Source organism: Zootoca vivipara, chromosome 6 (genome assembly GCF_963506605.1).
Source record: "Zootoca vivipara chromosome 6, rZooViv1.1, whole genome shotgun sequence".
NCBI classification, from domain to species: domain Eukaryota; kingdom Metazoa; phylum Chordata; class Lepidosauria; order Squamata; family Lacertidae; genus Zootoca; species Zootoca vivipara.
Window position 1 is genome coordinate 49,378,889 of NC_083281.1, and position 25,243 is coordinate 49,404,131.

Sequence of the window (25,243 nt, forward strand, 5' to 3'; positions counted from 1 at the left end):
ACCAGCTGGTTCCATTCTGGAAACATTTAGTGGACTTTTTCCTAATTACTACAGCAGAACACAAAACCTTAACCTTTATTTGCAGGGCTTGGGGGTGGGGGCAGAAAACGGTTCTTCCTTTCCCTTACAAATTGTAAAGTTTGATGGCTATATTGCCATTGTGCTGTTTCCTGGTTTTAATATAGTTGATTTCATTTAAAGCTTGGATTTTAATATTTTAAGTACATGCCGCCTAACAATCATGGGTTTGCTTCTGTACACACCACCCAAATGGTCCCTTCCACACCTGGAAAGAGTTCTGAGCCCTGACTGCAAAGAACCGCAGTGCACACTATAGCTGGCCCCAAGCCTCAGAGGCTAAAGGTTCGAGCCACAAAATCCCTGATCCTGGCAGGTCTGCATTTTCCACTTGAATGTCTGCCATTTTAGAATCTGTTTCAAATGTGGGAAACCCTGATTCTAGCTCAGAATGCACCAAAACCTGTTGGATTCTGGCAATTGATGTCTCTCTCTGTGTGTGTTTCAGATTACATGCTCTCCTATATTGCAATTTTTATAGGAATATTAAATCCCTTTTTATTTGCTGAGTACTTTCCCTATCCTTGGGGAACTCTGGTGAATTCTGTGTCTCAGGCTATAATGGTGGATTCCAACCCTGCAATCATGGAAATATATAGCCACGTTCCTTGCTGTTGTCATCAGAATCAGGTGACAACTTTTAAAGGGAAGAGTTCTGAATCAAAATGGTTGGTATTTCTATCTATTTCTTGTGGTTCATGGATTTTGTTATACTCTGTTTTTTGTTTTTTTTAAAGGCACTGTTTGTGTAAATGTCTATTGTCTCCCCCTCTTTTTTCTTTTTTTTTCCTGCTGTGGCTGTACTGATAACCCCACACTGTATCTGATGTTGATGGTCTGTAGACCAAGTGAACTGAAGTAAACACATTGTAGATTTTTCTTACACTGATGCAGCCAGATTGTACCAAATGTGGCAAACCACACACACCATATATGTAGTGCATATATGGTGCCACAGCCATGTCCTTGATGCCTTCAGAGGTTCACTTCTGTTTAGAAATATGAGGGTGAGATATCTGTTTTACACCAGGTGTTCTGCCCCTTCTTTCACACTAGTATCTTGTCCATAGAATCCATAATAGACAGAAGGTGTGTTTTTTTAGCCGTAAAATTTTATTATATCATTTGCATCAACCATATTCCTTTCAGCACCATAGAAGTGAAGAAGAAAGACTTCTCTTCATTTGCCAAAATATCTTTTTTTAAAAAGAGAGAGAGGTGTAAGCGGATTTCATTTCATTACACACAAAGAAATGGATGGAACATTTTAATTTGGCTTTCTTTAATATATATTTATATATTATATATAATCATAACAAAAATGCCAGAAGGTTTGTATGTGCTTACCATATAAAAACATTAGTTTTTTAGAAGGATACGATACAGAAAAAATCATTGAAATTAAAAAAGTTTTTTTAGGCTTTCTAAATCTATTAATACAATATTTAAAAAGACAAAGATTCATAGTTAAACTGTGTGCAGGTTATGGACAAAGGAGAATGACTGCTTTAGTAATACCAGATTTATTTATTATTATTTTTTAAAAAAAGTTTAATCTGTTTTGTCACTGAAAACAGTTAAATTGGGAATTTTTCTATTACACAGTTTAAAGTCTACACAAACTCCCTTTCCCCAGCTGGACAGAGACAGGCAACATTTCACTCTGTGAGCTGGGCCGATATGTGTTGACTGGCAGATTTGCACTCCAGGCTAAGCATATGTTAAAATGGACTGGGCTGATTCTATGAGACTGCAGCCACTCATTAGGGACTCAGGGAAGTGGCTTCCAGCTGCAGAAGCATGGTCATCGATCGAGCACTTCATAATGGTAAGAAGAGAGGACTTTTTGTCTGGGGGAAATGTGGCAATGGAAGAGAAGAAAGAGAAGGAGGGGGAGAAAGAGAAAAAGAAGGAGGAGGAGGAGGAGCAGAAGGAAGATGAGAAGGAGACGAGCAACAAGAAATTGGAGCAGGAGAAACAAAGAAGATGAATGAGACGGAGGAGACATTGGAAGAGGAGGAGAGGATATTTTAGGGCTGACGTTTCTGGAATCATGGCAATCTAGAACATTATGAGAACTGCCTGTCTGATCAGATCAAAGGTCCATTTAGTCTGGCATTTTCTCACCAAAGGTGGTCAACCAGCTACCTCTGGGAAACTTAAAAGCAAGACATGAAGAGTTCTCTCCTGCTGTTTGTCCACAGTGCCCGGTACTCAAACTACATCTGAACACGGAGGGTCTATCGAGCTACTGTGGCCGCTTGCTGTTACATATACTAGATGATGTCTGAGATAGTGGCTTAGTTCAGATACAGAACAATCTCAGTCTGACAAACCATGGTTTATCAGAACAAGAGGTTTGGGCATGCATTACGGTACCTGATTTGCTTTCCTCCTCCTTTTTCTCTAACAAGGTTTGTTTCACTATTTTATATCTGATCCGGGAAACTGTGGTTTAAGCTCTAATTACAAGCCAGGATTGTGAAACACAGTGTGATTGGTAGTTGGAACTGAAACCACAGTTTCCCACTACTGTGGTTTAACAAACCCCAGCACTATTGAAACAAGGCAAGCAAGAGGAGGGCGCTTTCAGGAAATGTTGCTACTTCTCTGTCTGGTTTTTCAGACTGAGATCACTACAGCTGAACAAGGCTGGACACTCTGTGAATCCAGTAACTTGGACAGACCTCAACTTTTCAAGAAGCACAGAGCCCCTGCTGCTTATTGTCTCTTAGGGATTCTTGGTAACGTGTATCCTATGACACAACCATTAATGTGGTTCATTATGCTGTATGTTTCCCTACCCCCGTGTCACACAATCAACTATTGGTGCCAAGGAATGTGCAGTGTGGTGTTGTCATGCTACATGTTGTGTTATATGAAGAAGCAGGAAACAGATATGCAACAAACCCAGCTCTGTGTCTCTCATAAAGTCTACTTCTGCCATGAAAGAACAAGCTGAATCTAAGTATACACATGTCCTTCCCTCCCCATTTCATCACACTTGATCAACATAGTAGCACCTGTCTCCATTCTGATGCCCTCCAGCTGATGCTGAACTACAACTCCCATCATCCCTGACCATTGGCCATGCTGGTTGGGGCTGATGGGAGTTGGAGAAGAACTGCTTGCATGCAGAAGGTCCCAGGTTTAATCCTTGGCATCTTTAGGTAGGGCTACAAGGGGACCCCTGCTAGTAGCAACTCATAGCATCATAGAATCATAGAGTTGGAAGAGACCACAAGGGCCATCCAGTCCAACCCCCTGCCAAGCAGGAAACACCATCAAAGCATTCCTGACAACTCAATATAACAGACTCAATATAAGGGAGCACCTTTTGCACATAACTTCTGGAAAGCACTAGGTTGGGGAAGGGTGGCATGTAGTATCTAATGTGCAGCATCAGTTGCTAAATATTATTTAACAAAGCCATCAGACCCAACTAATTTTTAAAAATCCATCTAGCAACAGCAGGCATGGCAAGGGGGAGCCATTAGGTTATGTACTTTGCACTAATAATAAGCAGAGTATTAATAGGGAAGGAAGGAGAGCACTTACAGAATGTTAGACAGCAGTAGCTACAGGCAGGGAGTCCAATATTCCTCAAGAGAGGAAGTTGTGAAGGTGGGTGTGTTCTTACGGACTGTACATAAAGAGCATGGATAGCCAGTGCAATGCCCTCAAGATGTTGAGGACTAAAATTTCCATAATCCCTGGGCATGCTGGCTGGGGCAGATGGAATTTGGAGTCTAAAACACTGGGAGCACATCACATTGGTGACCCTTGACATTGAGTATATCCAGTTGGAAACCATATTCTATGATGGACAGTGTATTCACAGTCACTCAGTAACTGATAGTGCAGTCCTATTTCTGTTTACTCAAATGCAAGTCCCCCTGAGTTAAATGGGACTTACTCCTAGGTAAGGGGGTTGTGAATTTGTAGAATGAGGGGCCCTGAGCATATTCTTGAATGTAATTCAGCATGAGCAGGAGTTTTCCCTTAAGTAGCCAGGGGCCTGATGTTCTGTTGCCTAAGAAGAACTAGGGATGTGGAGAGGCTCTCTTGGAAACATTGTTGGTCTTGTTTAATTTCTCTCATTAAAAACCTCTTCCTTCCTTCCTTCCTTCCTTCCTTCCTTCCTTCCTTCCTTCCTTCCTTCCTTCCTTCCTTCCTTCCTTCCTTCCTTCCTTCCTTCCTTCTCTCCCTTTACATTCCTGATACTTTTCTCTGGAGCAGGAATCAACCAAAAATGACCTCGAAGGATCACTTTAAACTAAATCTGTTGATCCCTCTGACACCTGGATTTTTCTCACTGAAGGGAGTCTTCTTACCTGTATTTGAATACCTAATACTGATTGGTGAATTGCAGGTCACAGCACACCATGGCCTAGCAACCTGTTTATTGTGAGTCCAAACAAGCATGTTTGTAAAGATTGAGCATCTTTGCTCAATGTTTTTAAAAACTTCTTTTTCTTCCCTTTAAATCCCCTCTGTTTCTCCTAATGAGGGACCAACAAATTCACCTTCAAAATATCCTTGGTGAAATTCCATGGCAATTCTAAAAAGGACAATAAAGTAGCCTGTATCTAAGGGGATTCATGGTAGTGCTATATAATACTTTAAGAATAGCATGGTGCTGTCTCAGGCTATACTTCCTAGATACATATCATGTACCTTGATGCTAGATCCCACAGGACTCTGAAGAGGATTCAGATGAGTGCAAGATTCAGGTCACTTTCCTTAGGAGAGAATATTCAGTAGCCAGTCCCATGATCTCCTGCCTAGAGGATGTTGACCTACAACCAACCTTGGACTTAGAGGATGAGACTATTGTTCTTCAACCTTAAGTCCCCAGATGTTGCTGGACTCCAACTCCCATCATCCGCTACCAGCATAGCCAACAGCACCTGGGAACCCAAGGTTGAAGAAAACTGTTCCAGACCTCACAAAAGCCAAAGAACATAGAATTGGGTGAGGGCCTGTAGGGTGAGGAAGGTAGGTGTCTCCTTCAAGGAGGTTGGGTTTAATGCAGAATAGGTCTTGCCTGCTTTAGAAGGCCTCAGATGGCTTCAGCTCCCTGTTGTGGCAACATCTTTCACAACTCAGCCAGTAAGACCTACTGGGAACTGTCCAGGGTTCTTATTCCTGGATAGTGAGACCTGCCATGACCACCTGTCTAGACTTAACTATACTTGACCCTGCCCAGAACCATATGTCCCCATTTTCCTGGAGTTCAAAAATTCCACCCATTTTCAAAGCTTTATAGCTCGCAGGATACTCATAGAGTTCTATAAATTATGCAGGCAGCACAAACCTTGGTCTCATCCTCCCTTAGGGAGCAAGTATCTCATTGAGTCATGAGTGGCTTTGAGGAGATGCAGATGGTTTCTGCTCCTTTGAATTTGATTCTCCCATTTAAACACGCCTTTGGGGAGCTCATTGAGTCGACCAGTTAACCATTTTGAACTGTCGGCATGAGTCAAACCTGAGATGGCTTTCATAAGAAATCCTCTATCTCTAGTATCACCTTGCTGGCGTTGTGTATGTGCACATGCTGCCTGTTCAAATGTCAACATTTCCTGGTCTTAGAAAAACACTTGGGGGAGTCCCTTTGGTAGGGAACTGGCTGGTTGTGGAATTGTGGGAAGTCAAGTTCTTGGGAGGTAAAGGTAAAGAGTAAAGGGACGACTCTGGGGTTGCGGTGCTCATCTCACTTTACTGGCTGAAGGAGCCGGCGTACAGCTTCCGGGTCATGTGGCCAGCATGACTAAGCCACTTTCTGGCGAACCAGAGCAGCACATGGAAACGCCGTTTACCTTCCCGCCTTTTTACCTTTTTACCTACTTGCACTGTGTGCTTTTGAACTGCTAGGTTGGCAGGAGCAGGGACTGAACAACGGGAGCTCACCCTGTCATGGGGATTTGAACTGCCAACCTTCCAATCGGCAAGCCCTAGGCTCTGTGGTTTAACCCACAGCGCCACCCGCGTCCCTAAGTTCTTGGGAACCAATGCCTAAGTACAAAAGGCAGACACATATTAACACAGTTATGATTGATGTGCATGTGAATAAATCAGGGCATTTTCCCTTGCAACATACAGGGGAGCCAATGGGAAAGGATTGTGTTATATCCATGGTTAGTTCTACTCAGAGTAAACCCACTGAAATCGGTGGACGTGGCTAACTTAGGTCCTTTAATTTCAGTTGACCTACTCTGACCTAGAGCTTGGTTGGTGATAACCCTTTGTGACACTCTGTGCATGAATCGGAGACTTATAAATCAAATTCAACATACATCTGAGCCTGTGCTTAGCTTCGTCTGGCTCAGCCTGGTGCTTTCCAGTTGTTCAAACTACAACTCCTGTGGCCACTGGCTCCAAGATCTGGGTGTTTTATCCTTCCATCTGGTGTCCACATCATTGAAAATAAAATTGGATCCCAAGGGACTTTAGGCCATGTACACAATACAGCTGTTGTCTGGACAAAATGTAAATTTGCAATAACAGGAAAGAATGTGATCACAGATATACGGAATTTACTTTTCTTTTTCAAAACACCGTTCTCTGGAATGAGAAGTATATTTCCTCCCTTTGCCCTCAAACAGGATTCCAGCTCTCCCATAGCATATCAAGGCAGCAGAAGGCACAAGGTCAATGCACTAATAAGGCAAAGGAATACGATTCCCAGCCTAAAAGTTCCCTCAAAGTTTGACCCACAATACTATTCAATGGTTACGAATGACATTGTTGTTGATTAATCCAAAAGTATCTACCTCTTTTTAGAACTATCAAATTTTCTACTGTTTTAAAAATGGAGAATATCCAAGAATGATAAACTCTGAGAAAGTTTACTTCAAAACTGACCCTGACTCTCCCCCCCCCAAAAGAAACCCAACAACTCACACACAAAAAGAAATCTCAATGCATCTAAATTTGAAAGGGGAAGGAGGAAAAACCTGGTTTTGTTTTCGTTTTTTTTTTAAGAAAAGCAAGACTTCCCAGAAAGTAACCTGTAATTTAGACAAGTTAGCTTTTGTGGGTTTTTAGAACTGTAAATAGTGTAGCACAGTTTGGCAGTAATTGGTACAATTGCTTATAGACCACACAGCATGTCTACTTCAGCTACTCACAGAATGTGGATATCTGGTGGTAATTTACACAGCTTAAAGGGAGCTATTTAAATACTGCGCCTTGGCTTAGTTTTACTGCTAGTAGTAAACATTCTAGACAGAGATGGTGGACAGCATATGAGCTGTAATTCATACTGCTTTGGACAGAAAATATGGTAGTTAATAAAATACAAACAAAACAGAATGAGAAGCAGTAGAATGAGAAGCAATGTTGCAGATAAAACAATCAGTTAGGTTTAGCTTGGGCCATTGGTTCATGCCCGTGTAGAGAAAGTTTGATGAAATCAAGACAGATGAACATGTGGGGAAGGAGCATTTTTCTTTTCTCATAGAATCAGAAAGTTGCAAGGGACCCCATGGGTCATCTAGTCCAGCCCCCTGTAATGCAGAAATTTCAACCCCATCCAATTTGAAACCATACTGGACTCTGCTTAGCTTTGCAAATGTGCTACCGGTAGCAGTTTTTTTTTATTGCAGATTGATTTCTGTTCTGGGTGATGACATCCTATTTGCTCCTGGTCATCACCACCACAGGGGTTGGTACAGTCCATAAAGGTGCTTTGATTTGGACATGATCCAAACTAGCCCTGATTAATACACTTTCTGTCTCTGCTTCCTTGGAACACACAAAGCAGCCCTGTGGATGCTAGTCATCTAGGGCAAATGGGCACTGCCCCACCAACCTCATAGCCAGCCTGCCTTTTTCCTTACAATGGCTGGTGGCACTGACCGTCAGCTTCCTCCTTTGTAGAACACAGCAGGGAGGAGGATGGGAACAAATGTAGAACCAGTTGGCACCGCCTGTCATTGTCTTGGGCTCTGCCTGCCATTGGCCTCCCTGCCTTCCACCTGTCTCAGTTTGACTGGTGGTGCCTTAGCAGGTCTGCTGCAATCTCTGCTCACAGCTATTTGCTTTCTGGAGTTCCCTGCTTTTGAATGGCCTGATCAGGCATCTGTGGAAGTTTTACTATTGCTTAGGCTTTCAAAGCATGGGAGGAGAAAGATGATTCCGCTTAAAGCTGAGGCAGTCAAGTCTCCTCTACGAGGGTTGTGGAAAGGCAAATTTCTTTCCAGTCTGATGTCTCCAGAATTTTACAGGTGCAAGCCTTTGCAGCCATTATGGACTTCACTTCGGAACCTGGCACAGATCCCTCTGTCCAAGTCAGTTTTCAAATCCCTTTTAGAGCCATTTCAAGTGGACCTGCCCCATCCTTTACAGAGAAAACCCCATGACTGATTTTTTTAAAATTATGTTTGCACTGTATTCCATTTCTCCAGAAATGTTTGCATCATTTCCAATCAGTTCTCTCTGATCCACCAGTCTTTTATTTCATCTTCCTTGATTTCTTGTTCTTTGTTTTTCAGAAGAGGCAACCCCCCCCCCCGCTTCTGGAGCCATCTGGTTCTGTGGTACATCTTGTTCAATCTCACAGCCATAGCACTGAGATCCGTTGCCAGATTCTGAGACATGCTCTGTAGAAAGATACAGTAACTGGGGGCTTGCCCTTCCTGCCCGAGATGATCCGAAATGTTGCACTAGTTGCACTGGCAACAACCTCCGTCGTCCTTAGCTGCAGAACCGCAGAATTATGAAGCATTACGAAATCAGAGATTTTGCTAGAGACTGGTGGGAAGGCTTGGCTCAATCTATGCTACACCCTAATATATTTTGGCAACCGTGGAGCTGAACCATGGAGCTCCCAGTGTACCTAATACATAACAGGAACATGTTTCAGAGTGCAACAGCATAAGGCTGAATGACAAGCCCACAACTGCTTAAGCATATTTGAAAATTCTGCCTCCGAGTTCAAGAGGGATATGAAAAGCAGATTGGGTTGATCTATGACATTTGATCTTCCACCATTTATAAGTGGCAATACTATTTTGGAGAGGTACAGGTTCTTCCTGCTCTTGAAGGTGTGCCTGTCACTTCTAAAAAAGGAAAGTGTCACATCAGAAGTGCAGACTAGGAGAGAAACAGATGGTTGCAGGTGAGGGTCTATGCAGAGTTCATAAAATAAATTTGTGTTCAGGTAGGAAATAGATAATAGTGTTTGGGTACTTATGAACTTTATAGATGCCTGTGGGAAACCAGCATCAGGATTTGAACACAAGATCATGGCTAGTAGCCATCAATAGCCTTCTCCTTCATTCTAATTATCCAGTCTAATTCTCTTTTAAAGCCATCCAAATTGGTGGCCATCACTGCCTCCTGTGAGTTTTGCAAGTGAATGAGGTTATAAATGAATGAGGTGCTGTGACTGGACAGTGGAAGTCATGTTTAGGCCACGCTGCCCCAAAAACCACTCCCTCTATCAATTGGGGGGGGCAGAGAACACTTGATGGTTCTTAGTGGGGAAAACCCGGGCACTCTGCATGTGTTTAAAGGCGCTCTTTCCTTCACACATGCTGTACAAGCCCTGCTGTGGGAAGAGGGATGGGGTTCCGAAATTTCAGTCCAGCACCTCAAATCAAGCTGAACCACCAAGCTGGGGGAGTGGGGCAAGAATGGAAGTCCAGCAGCACAAGAGAAGAGCAAGCAAACAAAACTTCTGCAGCAGCAAAAGTTAAGAGGTACAAATGGTAATGTGTGGGATCTTCCTACCCTTGAAGTGACAGGCACATCTTCCACATGTGGCATCTTTTAATCTGTCTTATTCAGAATGTACAGAACTTTCCTACTGTGTCTTGCTAGGAAGTTGCTTGTGTTTTAGCTAAGGCTCTCTGCCACCTATTTCCCTGCATTGCTCTCTCTGTTCACACAATGCATAAGGACTAATATACACATCACTAGAGTAGCCACTGCTTCCCTGCGACTGGTTCCCACGCTGCTCTGATCATGTTCAAATGAAGAAATCCCATTGGGATGGGCAGGCAGAACAGGAAGCAACTGCATTGGTGCTATACCTCCTTGAGGGTTGAAAGCACTGGTGGGGTTGCATTGTACATGACCCATCTGTTGGGTTTACACAAATCAATTCTCCCACTCCCCACCTACAGAAAACTAACACACTAGGGAGAAGGTTTAGGCCAGCCTTTCACCTGACATACTACCTTTCCATGTGCTGAGAACTATCTTTTGGTGGAGGAACATTCCAATATTCACATAACTGAGGTGGGTTCCATAGTCTACACCAACTTTGCATGTGTTTATTCATAAATCCAATCTGTTCCTGTTCCGTATTAATCTGTTGTTGTTTTTTTAAAAAAACTACACAAAAAATTGTATTTTGGTATTTTGATATGGATTTCAATATGCATTTCATCACAAAATATTTAAGTGTGTATTTTGTCTCAATGTGCATTATTAAATGCATTTTGGTATCACAAAAGTTCAGAACCTGAAGGGTAATTCAGACAGGGTAATTCACACACAGAAGGAGCTGCAGATCAGGTCAGAGCCACCAGAGAGTCAGAGTAGACAATGTTGAGATAGATTATTAGACTGACAGGGTTGTATCCAAGAAAGTTGTCCTGTTAGTAGAAGGACTCCCAGAAGCACAACAGAAACTCCTTCCCTTCCCTCCTTCCTGGGCATCCCAAAATCTGCTCCAGAGGGTTGGGGAGGAACCCCAAACAGGTTTGGGGGAAACAAATGGGGGAAGGAGAATGAGGGGCATCTCCATTGCACAAGTGGACATCCTTCCACTTTGTTGGATACAACTCATTGTCTGGTGGTGAAATAAGACAGCTTTGAAAGTTTGTGTGCTAAACCTCTCATACTGCAAGCTGCAATGGACCAGTCCAGGAAAGACGCCACCACTTGTATCTGCCACATCTGCCATAGTATCTTCTGAAATCTTTTCTCCAGGATTGCATTGATAGAGAATATTTTAGGACTTGGCCCTACTGTTTTGACAGCCGCCTGTGTATAGGCAATATGACACTGTTTTCCAAACTTGGGTTTTCAAGGTCCTAAGAATGCTGTCGCCAGGATGCTCTGGGTTCTGAATTACCATTGCCATCCTTCTCGTTTCCCCTACCTGCCCACCCACCTCCACCCCAATGGTACCTCACTGACCATTCCATTCCTAAGTGAGTGGCATGCAATGTGGAGGCATGCTTCTGACGCAGGCATGCTACTACAACATTAACAGGCTAAAAAGAAAAAAGGAAAGGAAAGGGGGGGAGAAAAGGATATTTTTTTAAAAAAAGAGAGAGAGAGAGAAATTAAGCATTAGCTCATTAAGGATATATAAAGAAATGATTCAAAAACTCGCTTTTGGAGCAGCACTAACACAGAGACTGATTACAAACTAAATTGTGCTATATATCAGTATATATATAAAAAAACATTGTTTTGTAAGAATGGCACTGGTTCAAAAGAATTGGGACTTCTACCTTGGTTCCTTTTAAGTCCACAGTGAAAGTATAGAAATACAGGCTTGCCGGTTGCCTGGCAACTCGTGACACTTGTGGGTGGGCTGACACCCCCCTCCCTCCCCCATCTCCCCATGCACACATTCACATACGTTCTCTGCTTCCCTTTTTAACATCTTCCTAACAGGATGCAAATGGAGAGGAATCTGAAAAGCAGGTAGAATCGCAGCCAGAGGATAGTCTGAGTCAAGCCTGGTCTCGAGGGGGTGGGGGCATCCGAAAAAATCCCACACTCTGTCTTGCATCTTGGTCACAAGTTTGGAAGTTCCCTCTTCTACACTCGTGGGGGACAAAAAGACGGTCCTTTTTTAAGGATCCTCTTCTCCCGTTGAAACCATCAGGCGCATGGCAACAGGCAGGTGATCAGTTAAGCCTGCCAGCTGAGTAATGAAACTGAACTCTTCTACTTCCTGCGGAGGAAAAGCAAAAGAAATGATTTTTAAAAAGAGCTCTATGGGGGAGGGGGGTCCCCGCCACTTTTAAGGTTTCAGATGAAAATAAGCATATCAGGCCAAAGACCCAAATAGTCCAGTGCTCTGCCCGCCTATGGGTCCCAGGAACTGCTCTTCAGAGGAAGCCTGCCTCTAACAGTGGAATGACACCATTGCCATTGTGGCAAGTACCTGCTGATAGCCTTGTATTCCATGAATTTATCTAATCCTCTTTTAAAGCTATCCATATGGGTGACCACCATGACTTCTTGTGGGAGTCCTGTTTAATTATTCGCTGTGTGGGAAAAGTCCTGTCTTTTGCCTGACCTGAATCTTCCGACATTCAGCTTGATTGGCTGACTCTGAGTTCTAGAACGACGATGCCCTGCCTTCCGTATGGCTGAAGCAAAAATACTGGGCATCCTCCCAGGGGCATCTTAACATAATGGGATCCCATCAGAGGGTGACTGTTCATAGTGAGCCTTGGGGAATGCTGCTTGAATCGAGAAGCATTGTCCATCACAACTGATGCCAAATCCTGACATGCAGAACTGTTATCAGTATGCTTGTTCGTATGTGATTGGGCTTACCACTTTCCACTCTAGATAGAGGCCTTCTTCAGTGTAAAGCATGTAGTCGATTCGCCTCCCGTTCCCCTTCAAAGCTCTCTTGCGCCCCTTCTGACTTGAAGGATGGGTCTTGCTGGTAGGAAAGACAATATAGGCTTTTCGCCCTTCTTCACTTTCCATTGTCCTGGTTAAAAACACACACACAATGGTTTATTATGTGTAAGATCTACATCTGTGTCATCCACTGTTCTAACAAATATTAAATGAGTTCCCAGTTTTTGGTGGCGGATGCTTTACAGGAGATAGCAAGGGTATAAGATCTTCTATTTCTGAAGTTTCATTTTATATCAGTAATTTCCAGCTAACTACGCAAAACTATGGAATAGCATATAAATACACATTACAATTATCACACACCCAATGTCACCAAATTATCTCATGCACGTTGTTGTTGTTGTTGTTGTTGTTGTTGTTGTTGTTATTCTAAAGTGCCTCATGTTTCCTTAGAACTGTACAATTCTTTAAAAATAAGATATACTGTAAGTTGGTCCATCTAGCTATATTGTCTACACTGACTGGCAGTCAGAAACCTGGTTTCAGGCAGAAATCTTTCCCCATCCTACCTAGAGATAATAGGGGTTGAACCTGGGACCTTTTGCATGCAAAGCAGATGTTCTACCACTGAGATCTGATTCTTGTATCCTTGGACAATAAAACATGCCTCTCTTTGGCTTTCCAGTTCTGGAAGAATGGGCAGTCAAAGCAGTGTACTTCTCACTGAATGCAATGTGGCTTATTTCCAAGTAAGTGTGCATAGGATTGTTGACTATTTGTGGTGAATCATGGGCTTATTCTTCAAATAGTAGTCTTGGATTGAAGATCCACTATGTGAATAAGGCACACATCAAAATTACCAGACTATGCCATCAATTATTTTGGAAATAAGAGAGATGAAATCTTGATTTTTCCACAGAAGGAAAGGAGACACCTGTGTCAAGGCCTGTGGCTCCTTTTCAGGAAACTTAAAAGCATATGAAAATAATTGGTACAATTGATTCTTATTACCCAGCCTTTATCAGCCTTTAAAATGTAAAATCCAGTTTTAACATGTTCTGAAGTATTATCTCTGGAGACCTACATCAATTGACACTAGCTTGCTTCTGATTAATTTCAGTATCAGGGAATCAATACTTATCAATGATCCTCAGGTGCAATTTTTTTTTAATTGCAAAAAGGGAGGTTCATTTCTATGAAGATGGTGGTTCAAATATGGACCGTTGGATAATTAATTGTCTTCAAAAGTACCACGGACAAGACATTCCTCAGACTGCTTGGGGGGGGGGGGACTCATGGAATTTTCTTTTTTTTTAATGAAAGAGCTGTGGCTCTGACAGAATTGACCTCTGTTGAAACACCAGCAGATTATCTCTGCTTCATAACAGCAAATTAAGTAAGAAGCTGAGAAAAGTGGCTGGGGTGGCTGCAACACATTTCACTATATTTCTTGCAATATATTTATTTGAAAATGGCTGTGTTCTATGGTGTGGTTACTTTATATAAATGGCGGATTTAAAAATGCCTGGAATCCCTTTGCCCATTGTAATTTCCACCACTCTTCTGCATCCAGCCAGTCCATGGCAGACTATTACCTTTGCACAATAAGTTACATGTACTACCACAGTCGGATGCAATAAGTTACATGTACTTCTACAGTCCTATGCGTTTAACTGACAAGTGAGCATCAGACTGAAACTTTCTATTTTTTTCCCCAAGTAATTTTTATTAATTTTTTTCCAAAGACTGAAACTTTCTAAAGTAGGGGGCTGGCTACTTTAGTTCTCATGTTGTTTTCGAAGCTGCAAATTAGGTTAAGTTCACCTTCAAATGCAAACTGAATTGAATTTCTCCCCCATCCATACTCAAATTACCACCCCCGGCTGCTTTTCTCCCCAGGACATAAAATATGTGTGTCTACATATTTCCACTGAGATTTAAAATCTACCAACCTATTGACCGCCCTGCCTGTATTCCCCCCTTTTCTCCTCTAGACTCTAGAGGAAACAATCTTTGTTGGTCATTCAACAGAAAGAAGCTTAATAATAATAATAATAATAATAATAATAATAATAATAATAATTTATACCCCACCCATCTGGCTGGGTTTCCCCAGCCACTCTGGGTGGCTTCCAACAGAAAAATAAAATAATCGATTATTTAACATTAATTAAAGCTTGTGTTCTGGATGCCACGGAGCTGAAAATTATGCCTATGGCACACTGGAAGTGACACTTCCCACCTGTCAGTTTCTTGACCGCACCATGATGTCAGGTGAAGAGTTTCCCTTTCCTCATGAAGTTTGAAATCCAACCACACAATAAGAGGCACAGGGGTTTGCGGGTGCAGACGATTAGCTGACTGGCAGCACTACACACCACACTGTTGGGAGAGAGCTGCATCTTTACATGCCCCACATAATGTATGACTTTAGGTGTTGAGCAGGTGAGCATGGTTTGGGGGAAATGGCCTCATGGGCCAAATTAGGACCCCTGCCAGCCCCCATTAAGACCATGGACCAGAGAGTCCCCACTACTGGTTTATACTAACTGGCAGTGGCTCTCCAGGGTTTCGAGGAGGAGATCCCAGGGCAGAATCTGAGACCACCTGCAGGCAAGGCAGATGATCTACAACTAAACTAAGGCCGCTCTTCCCCTGGACCCATTAGGTCCATTCATGACCGACTCTGGGGTTGCGGCACTCATCTTGCGTTATTGGCCGAGGGAGCCAGCGTACAGCTTCCAGGTCATGTGGCTAGCATGAGTAAGCCGCTTCTGGTGAACCAGAGCAGCACACGAAAACACCGTTTACCTTCCTGCTGTAGCAGTACCTATTTATCTACTTGCACTTTGACATGCTTTTGAACTGCTAGCTTGGCAGGAGCTGGGACCGAGCAACGGGAGCTCACCCCATCGCGGGGATTCGAACCGTCGACCTTATGATCGGCAAGTCCTAGGCTCTGTGGTTTAACCCACAGCGCCACCCACGTCCCTGTATCCACTATAGTATGTATTAAAAGTAGCTGTAATGTCCTCCAAAACCACCCTGTCATGAAAGTAACCCCATCTCTCCAATACCACTGAAAAATTATGTAGTTCAGAAAAGTGTGACACTTCAATCTCAGTGACATCCACCATGATAATCAATACAAGGAACTGATAAATTGCCCTTTTGGTGCCAAAGATTGTCTGGGCTGATAGACTTTATTAACCTGACTAAATACAACATTGTGACAGCTTTAGACAGACAATAAAACTTGACTGATAGGCAAGTGACCACCCCTTTGAATAGTGGCATTGTATTAAGTGAAAGAGACCAAAAACCAATCCACCCTAGGTCTGTGAATATCTTAATTAAATGGCCGTTTCTTCACTAGTTGCCCTAACAGTATCCTATTAATCAAGTCAGAGGTGGAGGCACATTGTGACTAAGTAGCAACGGTGTTTATTGATCTTTTAAATAAGGAAATAGGTCCATGTAGTCACTCTTATTGATGTATTTAATAGTGCGGCCTTCTTAACTTTATTAATAGATTTCCAGAGGTTGGTGCTGGAAGTCTAATGGAAGCCTAATTTACTGGGCTCTTTCCAGAACTATTGATGCCAGTATAAATAGGGTGATAAATTAGTTTCTATAGCTTGGGCAAATTTTATTATTGAAGGATTTCCACAAGAGTCCATTCTAAATCTCATCTAGTTTGTCAATGACACTAGCAATTTCAGATAGGCAAAATTTGCAAGCACTTCAGCAAGTTTTCTTTTTTAAGATGACGTTACAATCTGAGAGCTGCTTGACAACACATCAATGGCGCATGGGGATTAAATGGCGATTAAACAGGTGTCTTGAATGACCAAGAGGAACTGAACTTAAAAATAAATGAGAAGTTTGCTTTCAAAAGTGCTACAGGCCACATAACTTCATGAGTGCTTACTTTTTTGCCTTAGGGTCTGTGGAATTTTACTGCATTTGATTTTTTTTTAAAAAAAATCAGTTTGCACTGTGGCCCAGCAAATCCTACATGCCAGAGTAGAACGGAAATGAGGTCTAGGCCCTCCAATCTGGACCAACACAGGGACTGTTCACCCTGCCCCGGATTCAGCCCCAAATCAATCTGGAGGTGAGGGCAGTGCTTTTATTTCAGGGGGTACTCAAGGGTACGCAGTACCAGCACCTCCTTTTTGTTGTTAAAAAGGGTGGTACTTACTGTAACAACTTCATAAAATCCCTCAAATCTCACACCTCCGCAGGTACAAACCTCTTTTTCAACAAAGTAAAACAGCACCCTCAAGTGGATTTCCTCCCACAGTACACCCCCTCCCTTCCTGTGAAATCTACACCACACCCACAAACCCCGCCTCCACCACGAGATCCACCACTCACATCCATCCCTCTGGCAGAGGTGTTGAAGACCAAACCAACCGAAAACAGCCCTTTTCCAGCAACAAGGCCCAACATTGCCAAGTGGAGGTAGGGGCCTGCCCGGGGGGGGGCAAATAGGGGGCAGGGATACGTAATGGGTCAGAACAGGGTGGGGGGAGACACAGGGATGAAATCTTCCCTCTCCACAGTATCTCGCCTCAACTCAGGGGGACTCTGAGGCTCAGGGGGATCTGAAGGGGGGCTATTACCCTCCATTTCACAGACTAACACACAGCAACACGTGCAGGGCCAGCTAGTTAAAAATATAAAAGCAATACTCATTGGTGGTGCAGATTTGAAAAGCAGTCACTATATTGTATAAGCAGAGAAACGAGGCGATACTTACTTCTGCAGGTTATCTGCTGTGCACACTTCTTCATCGTATAGTCCTTCTGGATCTAACAAGGTGCCTAGGAAGAGAAAGGAATTCATGGGTCTCCTATCAACCTTGGTTTTCTCCCTAATGGATGTAGACCAGATTCTGTATACAGTACTGAGCTGCATTGCTGCTTCCATATATGATGCCCGTTTTGAGGCAGGTAAAGGCGCAGCTGCTGGGCCAGGAGGGGGTTTGTGCATGCCAACCAGCTGATTGGCAGCACCTGCCAAGCCCAGTGCTCAGCTCTTTGCCACCATCTTTAGTCCCCTCTCCATCTGAAAAGTCATGCCACTGTTTAAACTTAAATACAATGATGGTTGGGGAAGATAACTCAAACCATTGTTTGTGTTACACTGTGAGTGTGTGTTTTGATGTTTTCTTAATCTTCTTAAGCATATTTTATACTACAGCAGAGCAGCTTGTCAAAACATTGAAGGCTGAAACAAAAATCGCTGAGAACTATGTGAATGAGTTGTGAATTGAACTGAAATGGAAATTATTTCCTTTCCAGAGGAAACGAACTAATTCCTTTTGGGAGGGGGTGAACTGGAACGGATTAATGAGCTCCCCCTCCCCCCCAGCACTGCTCCCAACCCAAGCCCAAGGCCAATGCCAATGGCAGCATCCCTTACCAATTGCCCACGATTTGTCCTCCCCTGGACCAAGCCGGCATGGGTCCTTGTAGCGCGTAAACAAGGAATGCTGCTGCTCCAGCTTGTCATCTGCAGCAAGAACACAAAGGATCAAGAACAAGGACATCAGTGGCATGTGAAGAAAGGCAAGGGCAGGGAGAGGCAGGGTTGAGGAACCTGCAGCCCTCCAGATGTTGCTGGATTGCAACTCCCAGCAGTCCTAGCCAGCTCAGTCAATGGCCAGGGAATAAAATATAGAGGACACAGCTTGAGAAACCAGAGGCCACACAGTGAGCATTCCTCACTCAGCCTGGATTTATATTGCATTGCATTTGCTTGGGGCTGCCCTATGTCTAGATCAGTGTTTCTCAACCAGTGTGCCTCCAGATGTTTTGGGACTACAACTCCCATGATCCCTAGCTAGCAAGACCAGTGGTCAGGAATGATGGGAGTTGTAGTCCCAAAACATCTGGAGGCACACTGGTTGAGAAACACTGGTCTAGATTTTCCTGTACATCACTGGGATTTCAAAGGCGGAATTGGTGTCCAGGGCAATTTCCGAAATGTGGCATTTTGACCAGGATCTTAGACAAGTCGATCGAAATTTTGTGGGTGTTTTTGTTTAAAAGAAAGTTCAACAACTTTCAGGTCTTCCTAAAAAAAAATCTCACCAATTTTGGGCGTCCCCTCAAAAAAAGCTCAACAATTTCAGTGGTTTTTGAAATATGCCAACCCTAATTTATTTCCATACCACTTAATACCAAGGCAGTCTCTAAGCAATTCATTAAAATATCGAAGAGTTGTATCCAACTAAGTTTTATGCAGAGTAAGCCCATTGAAATTAATGGACCTGCACTAGGTCTACTCCAAGTATGACTAGCAGTGGATAAAGCCTCCACACTATACACTTTTCTCTTCCTCTTCTTTACTCCCACGTAGATCTCTCTAGACCTGTCAATTATTCCTTGGGGTTGGACTGATCTTTAGATTGGCTAAGGCAGGCAGCTAATTCAAGCAGTCAAAAATGGCGAATTATGTATTTTATTGCTGCAGTTTGCTGGGGAGGAGGAATTATTTGGAAATGCCATTTCAAGGCATAAAATTGTCTTGTTAAGTTTTGGGCAATTGTTTATTATTTATTCATTATTAAATTCCTATACCACCTTTCATCTAAAGATCACAGAGCAGTTACAATATAAAAACACAAAAACACATACCGTACCATGAAAACAACACACAAACAAACAAACAAACCCCTGTTTAAAATGTCATAGATTGTTTAATTGTCTGGCACCTAAAGATGTGTGGTGAAGGCGCCAGAGCATTCCGCAAACGATGAGCCACTGCAAAAAAGGCCCATTCTCATGTTGCCGCCCTCCGGACCTCTCGCGGAGGAGGCACATGAAGAAGGGTCTCAGGTGATGACTGTAGGGTCCAGGTCAGTTCATATGGGGAGAGGCCCATTTGAGGTTTATGCAGTTAAACCTTTTCATTCCATTCTGCTTTAGATCTAACCCTGTGCAAACACCTGAAACCTATGGTGCCTCTTAATGATTTTTCTGCATCTCTCCTGGAAGAAAAAAAGAATTTCTTTTTGCTTCTCCTGGGGGAAATCCCACAAGTGGCTGCCACTGGCACTAATGATGTCATTTGTCACTGTCTATTGTCAAGGCAACACAATCCATAAATGGGAGACTTTGAAAAAGCGGTAAGGAAAAGAAGAAAGAAGCCAAACTGCTAAAAATAAAACAATGCTTTGGAGGTTATGCTGATCAGATCAGAGCTGGCCAGGGTTCACACTTCTGCATCTTACTTAAGAGAGCAGTGACCTGATTTGCATCCAGGTATCCAAGGGTGGCGCCCAAAAAAAGTTGCCCAAAAAGTAGCTCTCTCTGTCTCATTTCATAGGTTCATCACAGGCACTGACTCCTAAGCGCTGAGGCAGTCTTGGTCCCCTGAATGTATTTTTTTTAGGGGGCCTGGCCCCCTCAATGCTCAGAGGACATTTGGCTGCCCTCTGGCTCCTTGCAACGTTGTGTCGGGCCACGTAAAAATATATAGATAAACTGGAGCCTCTGTTGTCCATCAGTGCTGCTAGCAATGATACCAGAGGCTATAAATGGCTTCTAGGGATGGGGGATATTTTTTGTTCGGTTCACATTTAAAGGAAATTTGCACTTTCCAAAACAATCTGTGAGCTGAAAAACAGCACTCCTTCAAAATTTCCACATCATCCATTTTTGTTCTCATCTTGCTTTGGAAACAGCAAATGTGGCAAGTTGGATATGAAATGAGAACTAAATCAAAATTCTCTCCATCTCTATTACCAGCTACTCGAATCTCTGTAAAACTCAGTAAGCTAAAAATTTCTCCGAAAAGAGATTTCTAGGAAAACTTTTGGAGAATTTCACCCTTTGGATATTCAGTGAAATCTACCCACTCCCCATTTTGCTGCCTACAAAGAGCATGGAGAATTTTTAAAGGCCTGCCCAGTCCTTGCAGTAGCCTAGCTTCTGTTTATTGATTTGGCCATTTATGCCTGTCTTTCTATGATAAAGTCAAGTGTGAGGTGGTTTACAAAGAAAAGACCCAGCACAACTAAATTAAAAGCAAACTGAAGAACAGAATGAGCAGCAATAAATCAGCATCATTTCACATTATCTCTGTTTATTTTAATAAATTAACTCTATTTATTAAAAAGCATCGCTTTCTCCAGTGATTCATTATAGCTCTACTTCACCCTTGTTTATCCCAGTACAGTACATTGTCATGAACTTCACACTAGGAAGGAGAGCAGAGAATAATTAGGAAAAGAGGATGGTGATGAAGAACATGAGGGCAAGGACCAGTGGGATTCCAAGCACAACACAGTGTTGGCCAAGGAAGGCTGGTCCATTAGGATGAATGGGGCACTGCCCTGCCAACCTTGGTCTATCACCAGCCAGCCTTCCCCTGTCTGCCTTCTTACAGTCCAGGGGGTGACACTAGCTGCCAGCTTTGCTCTCCTTAATCTCAGTGTTGTCTTTAGCAGGGAGGAGGATAGGGGTAAATGTAGAACTAGCTCTGCTGGCTCTGGATTTATCTACTCTTTACTGGATTTCTCTGCCCTTTGCCCCACCAGTCCCAATGGGCACCAACCACCACGGGGAGAGGTGGATTTAGGGCAGTGCAACCAGCACTGCTGTGCTGGGCACCAAGCCTAGGGCTTAGCAGCTTAAAATACATCAAGCAAACAAGTGGCTGTCTCACCTGATGAGCAATTGTCAAAGTTGAGATCTCCACAGAGTACATCAAATGCCACCAGCTCCTCTGGATTGGCTGTGCTGGAGGAGGAGGTAGATTTTCTGAAATCAGCCAGCCAATCCTGAAGCAGATCCAGTTGTTCGCATCGAACAGTACTGTCCCCTGCAAGAAGCACAAAACAAGGGTTCTGGAGCAATTCCAAGTTTCATTGTATTTATTGTGGTGGTATCTTAAGCTACTAGACCATAAGATGCGATTCTAAAATAAACACGTTGGAGTTCCTTCAAATGTAAAGAGGTGTTGTTGTTTTTTTAAAAAAAAGGAATAGAAGAATGTGAGTATTGTGTAGAACAGGAATGGGAACCTATGACCCTCGAAAGGTTGTTGACCATTGTTCATTCTTCCTGAGACTGAGGGAAGCTGGAGTCCAACATCTCTTGAACAGCCACAGATTTCCCATCCCTGGAGCAGAATGTGGATTTAAAAGCATTTTCAATGACAGCCAATGGGCCAACTTTCTTTGTTTCTTTATTTTAAATACTTCTTACCCACTCTAGATGAGCCAGATGGACCAATGGTTTAACTCAGTATAAGACAGCTTCCTATATCTGATCATGGGATTAAGATGGCAACTTTGTTGGGTAAGGACCAAAGAGCTCAGTCCCTGGCATCTCCGAGTAGGGATGAGAGAGACCCCTGTCTGAAAACCCTGGAGAGCTGCTGCCAGTCAGTGTAGACAACAATTGGACCAATCATTTGGACCAATGATCTGACTCAGTATAAAGCAGCTTCCCATGTTCGCAAAGGCTCCTCCAACTGCTCTTGGCAAGGGAGCATGTTTGTGCAAAAGAATGAAAGTACTCTGCACAACATAAGGAACATAGGAACCTGCTTATATGGGGCCAGGCCGTTGGTCCATCTGGCTCAGTATCACCTATGCTGACTGGCAAGATTTCTCCAGTTCTATCAGGAGTTGTTGGGGATTAAACCTGGGACCTTCTGTATGCAAATCAGGTGCACTACCAAAAGGGTAGGGGAGAAAGTCCTTTTGGTTGTGCAGCTATAAATGGAAACTGAGCACCTACACTTGGCGGCAGCAGCATTCCATGCAGTGGAAAGGGGCAGGGGGAGATTTCACATATGCCTTTGTTTATCTAGTGAGGTCCAACTGATACTCTCCAAGGGCTCTGCCAGGTTTGCATCATCAGGTAGCTGCCCCTCACTTTTGCAATTTGATTTATGGCCACGATGTGTCTGTGTGATGCACAAGCCGTAAACATCCTTGCTTGACTTTCTTACCTCATCCATCATTCACACCATTCTGTTCAAAGATAATTTGGAGCTGGCTTGGAAATTTCCCTTTTGAATCACCAATAACGGCACGCATGTATGCGACATGCTATATATGTTTTCATTAGCTCAGGCTGAACTGCTTCCCATCTAGTGTTTTCAGTTATTCAATATCTGTCGGCTGGTTTTAGGCAAGGAAAAAAATATAGATCTACAAAATTTGTGACTGAAGGCACAAGGGGATATTGAATGAGTAACTTTTAGCTACCCAGTGTGTCATGTGCCTTATTCACTGAGCCACCAGAACAACTCTCCACAAGAGGAAGCCACTGACTACTATTTCCTGCTCTTTGATTCCCCCAACTGCAAATGGCCAGAAGGAGGTACTGCAGCTCATTGATTTAGACCAGGCTTCCTCAACCTTGGCCTCCAGATGTTTTGGGCCTACAACTCCCATGATCCCTAGCTAGCAGGACCAGTGGTCAGGGATGATAGGAATTGTAGTCTCAAAACATCTGGAGGGCCAAGGTTGAAACCTGATTCAGAGATGTGAAGTGACACAAGGGGCAATGGGATTTCCCCGGACTTAAAAAATCCAACTCCAGCCTGGATCTACAACTTGAGAAACAACATGTCTCTTGAGTAAAGGCCAAATTGCTAGCAAACAAAGCTAGTTTACTCAAACGTTAAGGCCCTCTAACTTAAATGGGACTTGCTTCCTCAAAAGTGTGAATTGGGTTCTGAGAGCCCTGACACTCTCAGTGGAAAATGGTCTTTTTAATTTTTGAGTTGCTGTGTTGTTGTCTGGTTTTATTTTATTTTTTAATCTGAACACGCAGTGTTGGTGCTAAACATAATAGGAGTGATTTTAAAAATTCATATCTACAACTCAAGTAGCAAATCAAACGAAATTACCGTGAAGAATGCAACGGATCACTTTTGAATCAAGTATAATTGAACGAGGCAGAGGGTTGGGGTGGATTTCCTAGTTCTGATTTGTAAGTTTCCACCAGACTGGCTGTAACCAACATCCTGCTCTGCTTTTCTTTCTGATTTCCAGTGGATAATTCCTATAGACTATTTTGCGATATTTTTGCTTATTTATTCAAACGAAAGAAACATCTATTCTATTTACTTGATATTTTTAATTGAAAGAAAATGTTTTCATGTTGCTCAGTTAGTTAATTGCATATCATGTTCTTATTTAGGGAAGTTTTTAATGTGTGACATTTTAATGTATTTTTAATCTTTGTTGGACGCCACCCGGAGTGACTGGGGAGACCCAGCCAGATGGGCGGGGTACAAATAATAAGTTGTTGTTGTTGTTGCTGCTGCTGCTGCTGCGCATGATTTCATTTGACAAGGTTTCTTGCCCTGCAAGGCTGTATAAAAATACTGGGTGGTGTTAAACTAAGTTTTACTCAGAGCAGACCAACTAAAACAAATGGGCCTAACTTAATGTTCATTAATGTCAATTGGTCTACTCTGAGTAAAACTTACTTGACCCATATTAAATGCATAGGAGTGGAGTTTGTTCTTTTGCTCTTTGCTGGGAGGTTTTGTCACCCCTTTATTTAAAGCATGTGGTTGTGTGGTTTGTGTATAAGAGATTTATATTTATAGTTTGCACTTAAAGGGGAACCAACCAGATCCACACTTTCTAAAACAACCCGCAAGAACAGCCATCCTTCAAAATCCACATTTCTCTGAGTTTTGCAACACAGTTCACCAACCGAGTGCACAAAAAATGCATATGCTGGTGTGAAATGTGCAAAAAATACATGCTAATGACAGTAACATACAAAATTGCATTTTATTACGGGAAATTGCTTTGCAGAAATGTGTATATTAAGGGAAATTTGTTCTGGGTTTTTTGGGGGGGATGGCAAATTGATGTGGAAATGTGGATAATGGAATTTAGTTTTGGGAAAATGAGAAACTGAAATGGATAGATTTTCTCATTGTTGGTGGTGGGTCTTCCCCCTGCTCATGATTTTCAATTCAAAATCACCTCCGACACATTTTCTCAGTTAAGAGCAGCTCCAAGGAGGTTATCCGTAAGGGCCCGGTGTCTTTGGGCTGACAAAGGGTCTCCACTTCTGCTTTAACTGCTGCCTCCACCGTCTCAAACACTATTCTTCCGCTACTTCTTTTTCTTTTCCCAAAACGCAGCACCGGTGCATCTGCCAACTTGAGTTGTTGCACGTACACCTCTGAATTCTAAATTGGAGCCAGGCTTACTTTCAGGGACCATCAATTTGTATGTTTCAAAACATTTCCAAATAGGCTTTCTTTGACAAAAACACATCCCAGACCGGCACCTTTTATGTGGCTCAAGCTTTCCTTTTCTGCCACCATGTTCCATCCCTCATTTTTTAGGAATATTTTGGATGAGATAACCAGCACAGCCAAGGAAACTCCACTGTTATGAACTCAGGTCATTCTGTTTTGTTCCATAAATGAACAGAGATTTATTGAAGGACAGCTAAGCTTTTAAAACATAAGCTCTCTTGTATTTGAATACAGTGTGATAGATAAGCTGGGAAATATGAAGCACACATATGAAAGACAAACAGGAAAGGAACTTGGAAGCCTTAAAGGGAGACATTCTGATGGGGTGAAAGGGGATTACTCCAGT

The 25,243-nt window shown here is 42.9% G+C and overlaps 1 protein-coding gene across 1 annotated transcript in view; it reads right to left on the minus strand.

Annotated features, from left to right (window-relative positions):
• Nucleotides 1-6,036: 6,036 nt before the first annotated feature.
• The window catches only part of SMPD3 (sphingomyelin phosphodiesterase 3), a 130,672-nt gene continuing 111,465 nt past the window's right edge, over nucleotides 6,037-25,243 (minus strand). Inside the window, exons 5-9 of the mRNA XM_035120570.2 lie at nucleotides 21,322-21,477; nucleotides 18,073-18,162; nucleotides 17,408-17,471; nucleotides 12,610-12,772; nucleotides 6,037-11,998 (exon numbers count right to left, since the gene is read on the minus strand). Coding sequence (XP_034976461.2) covers nucleotides 11,897-11,998; nucleotides 12,610-12,772; nucleotides 17,408-17,471; nucleotides 18,073-18,162; nucleotides 21,322-21,477 — 575 coding nt within the window. The 3' untranslated portion in view covers nucleotides 6,037-11,896. The remainder of the gene's footprint in view (nucleotides 11,999-12,609; nucleotides 12,773-17,407; nucleotides 17,472-18,072; nucleotides 18,163-21,321; nucleotides 21,478-25,243) is intronic.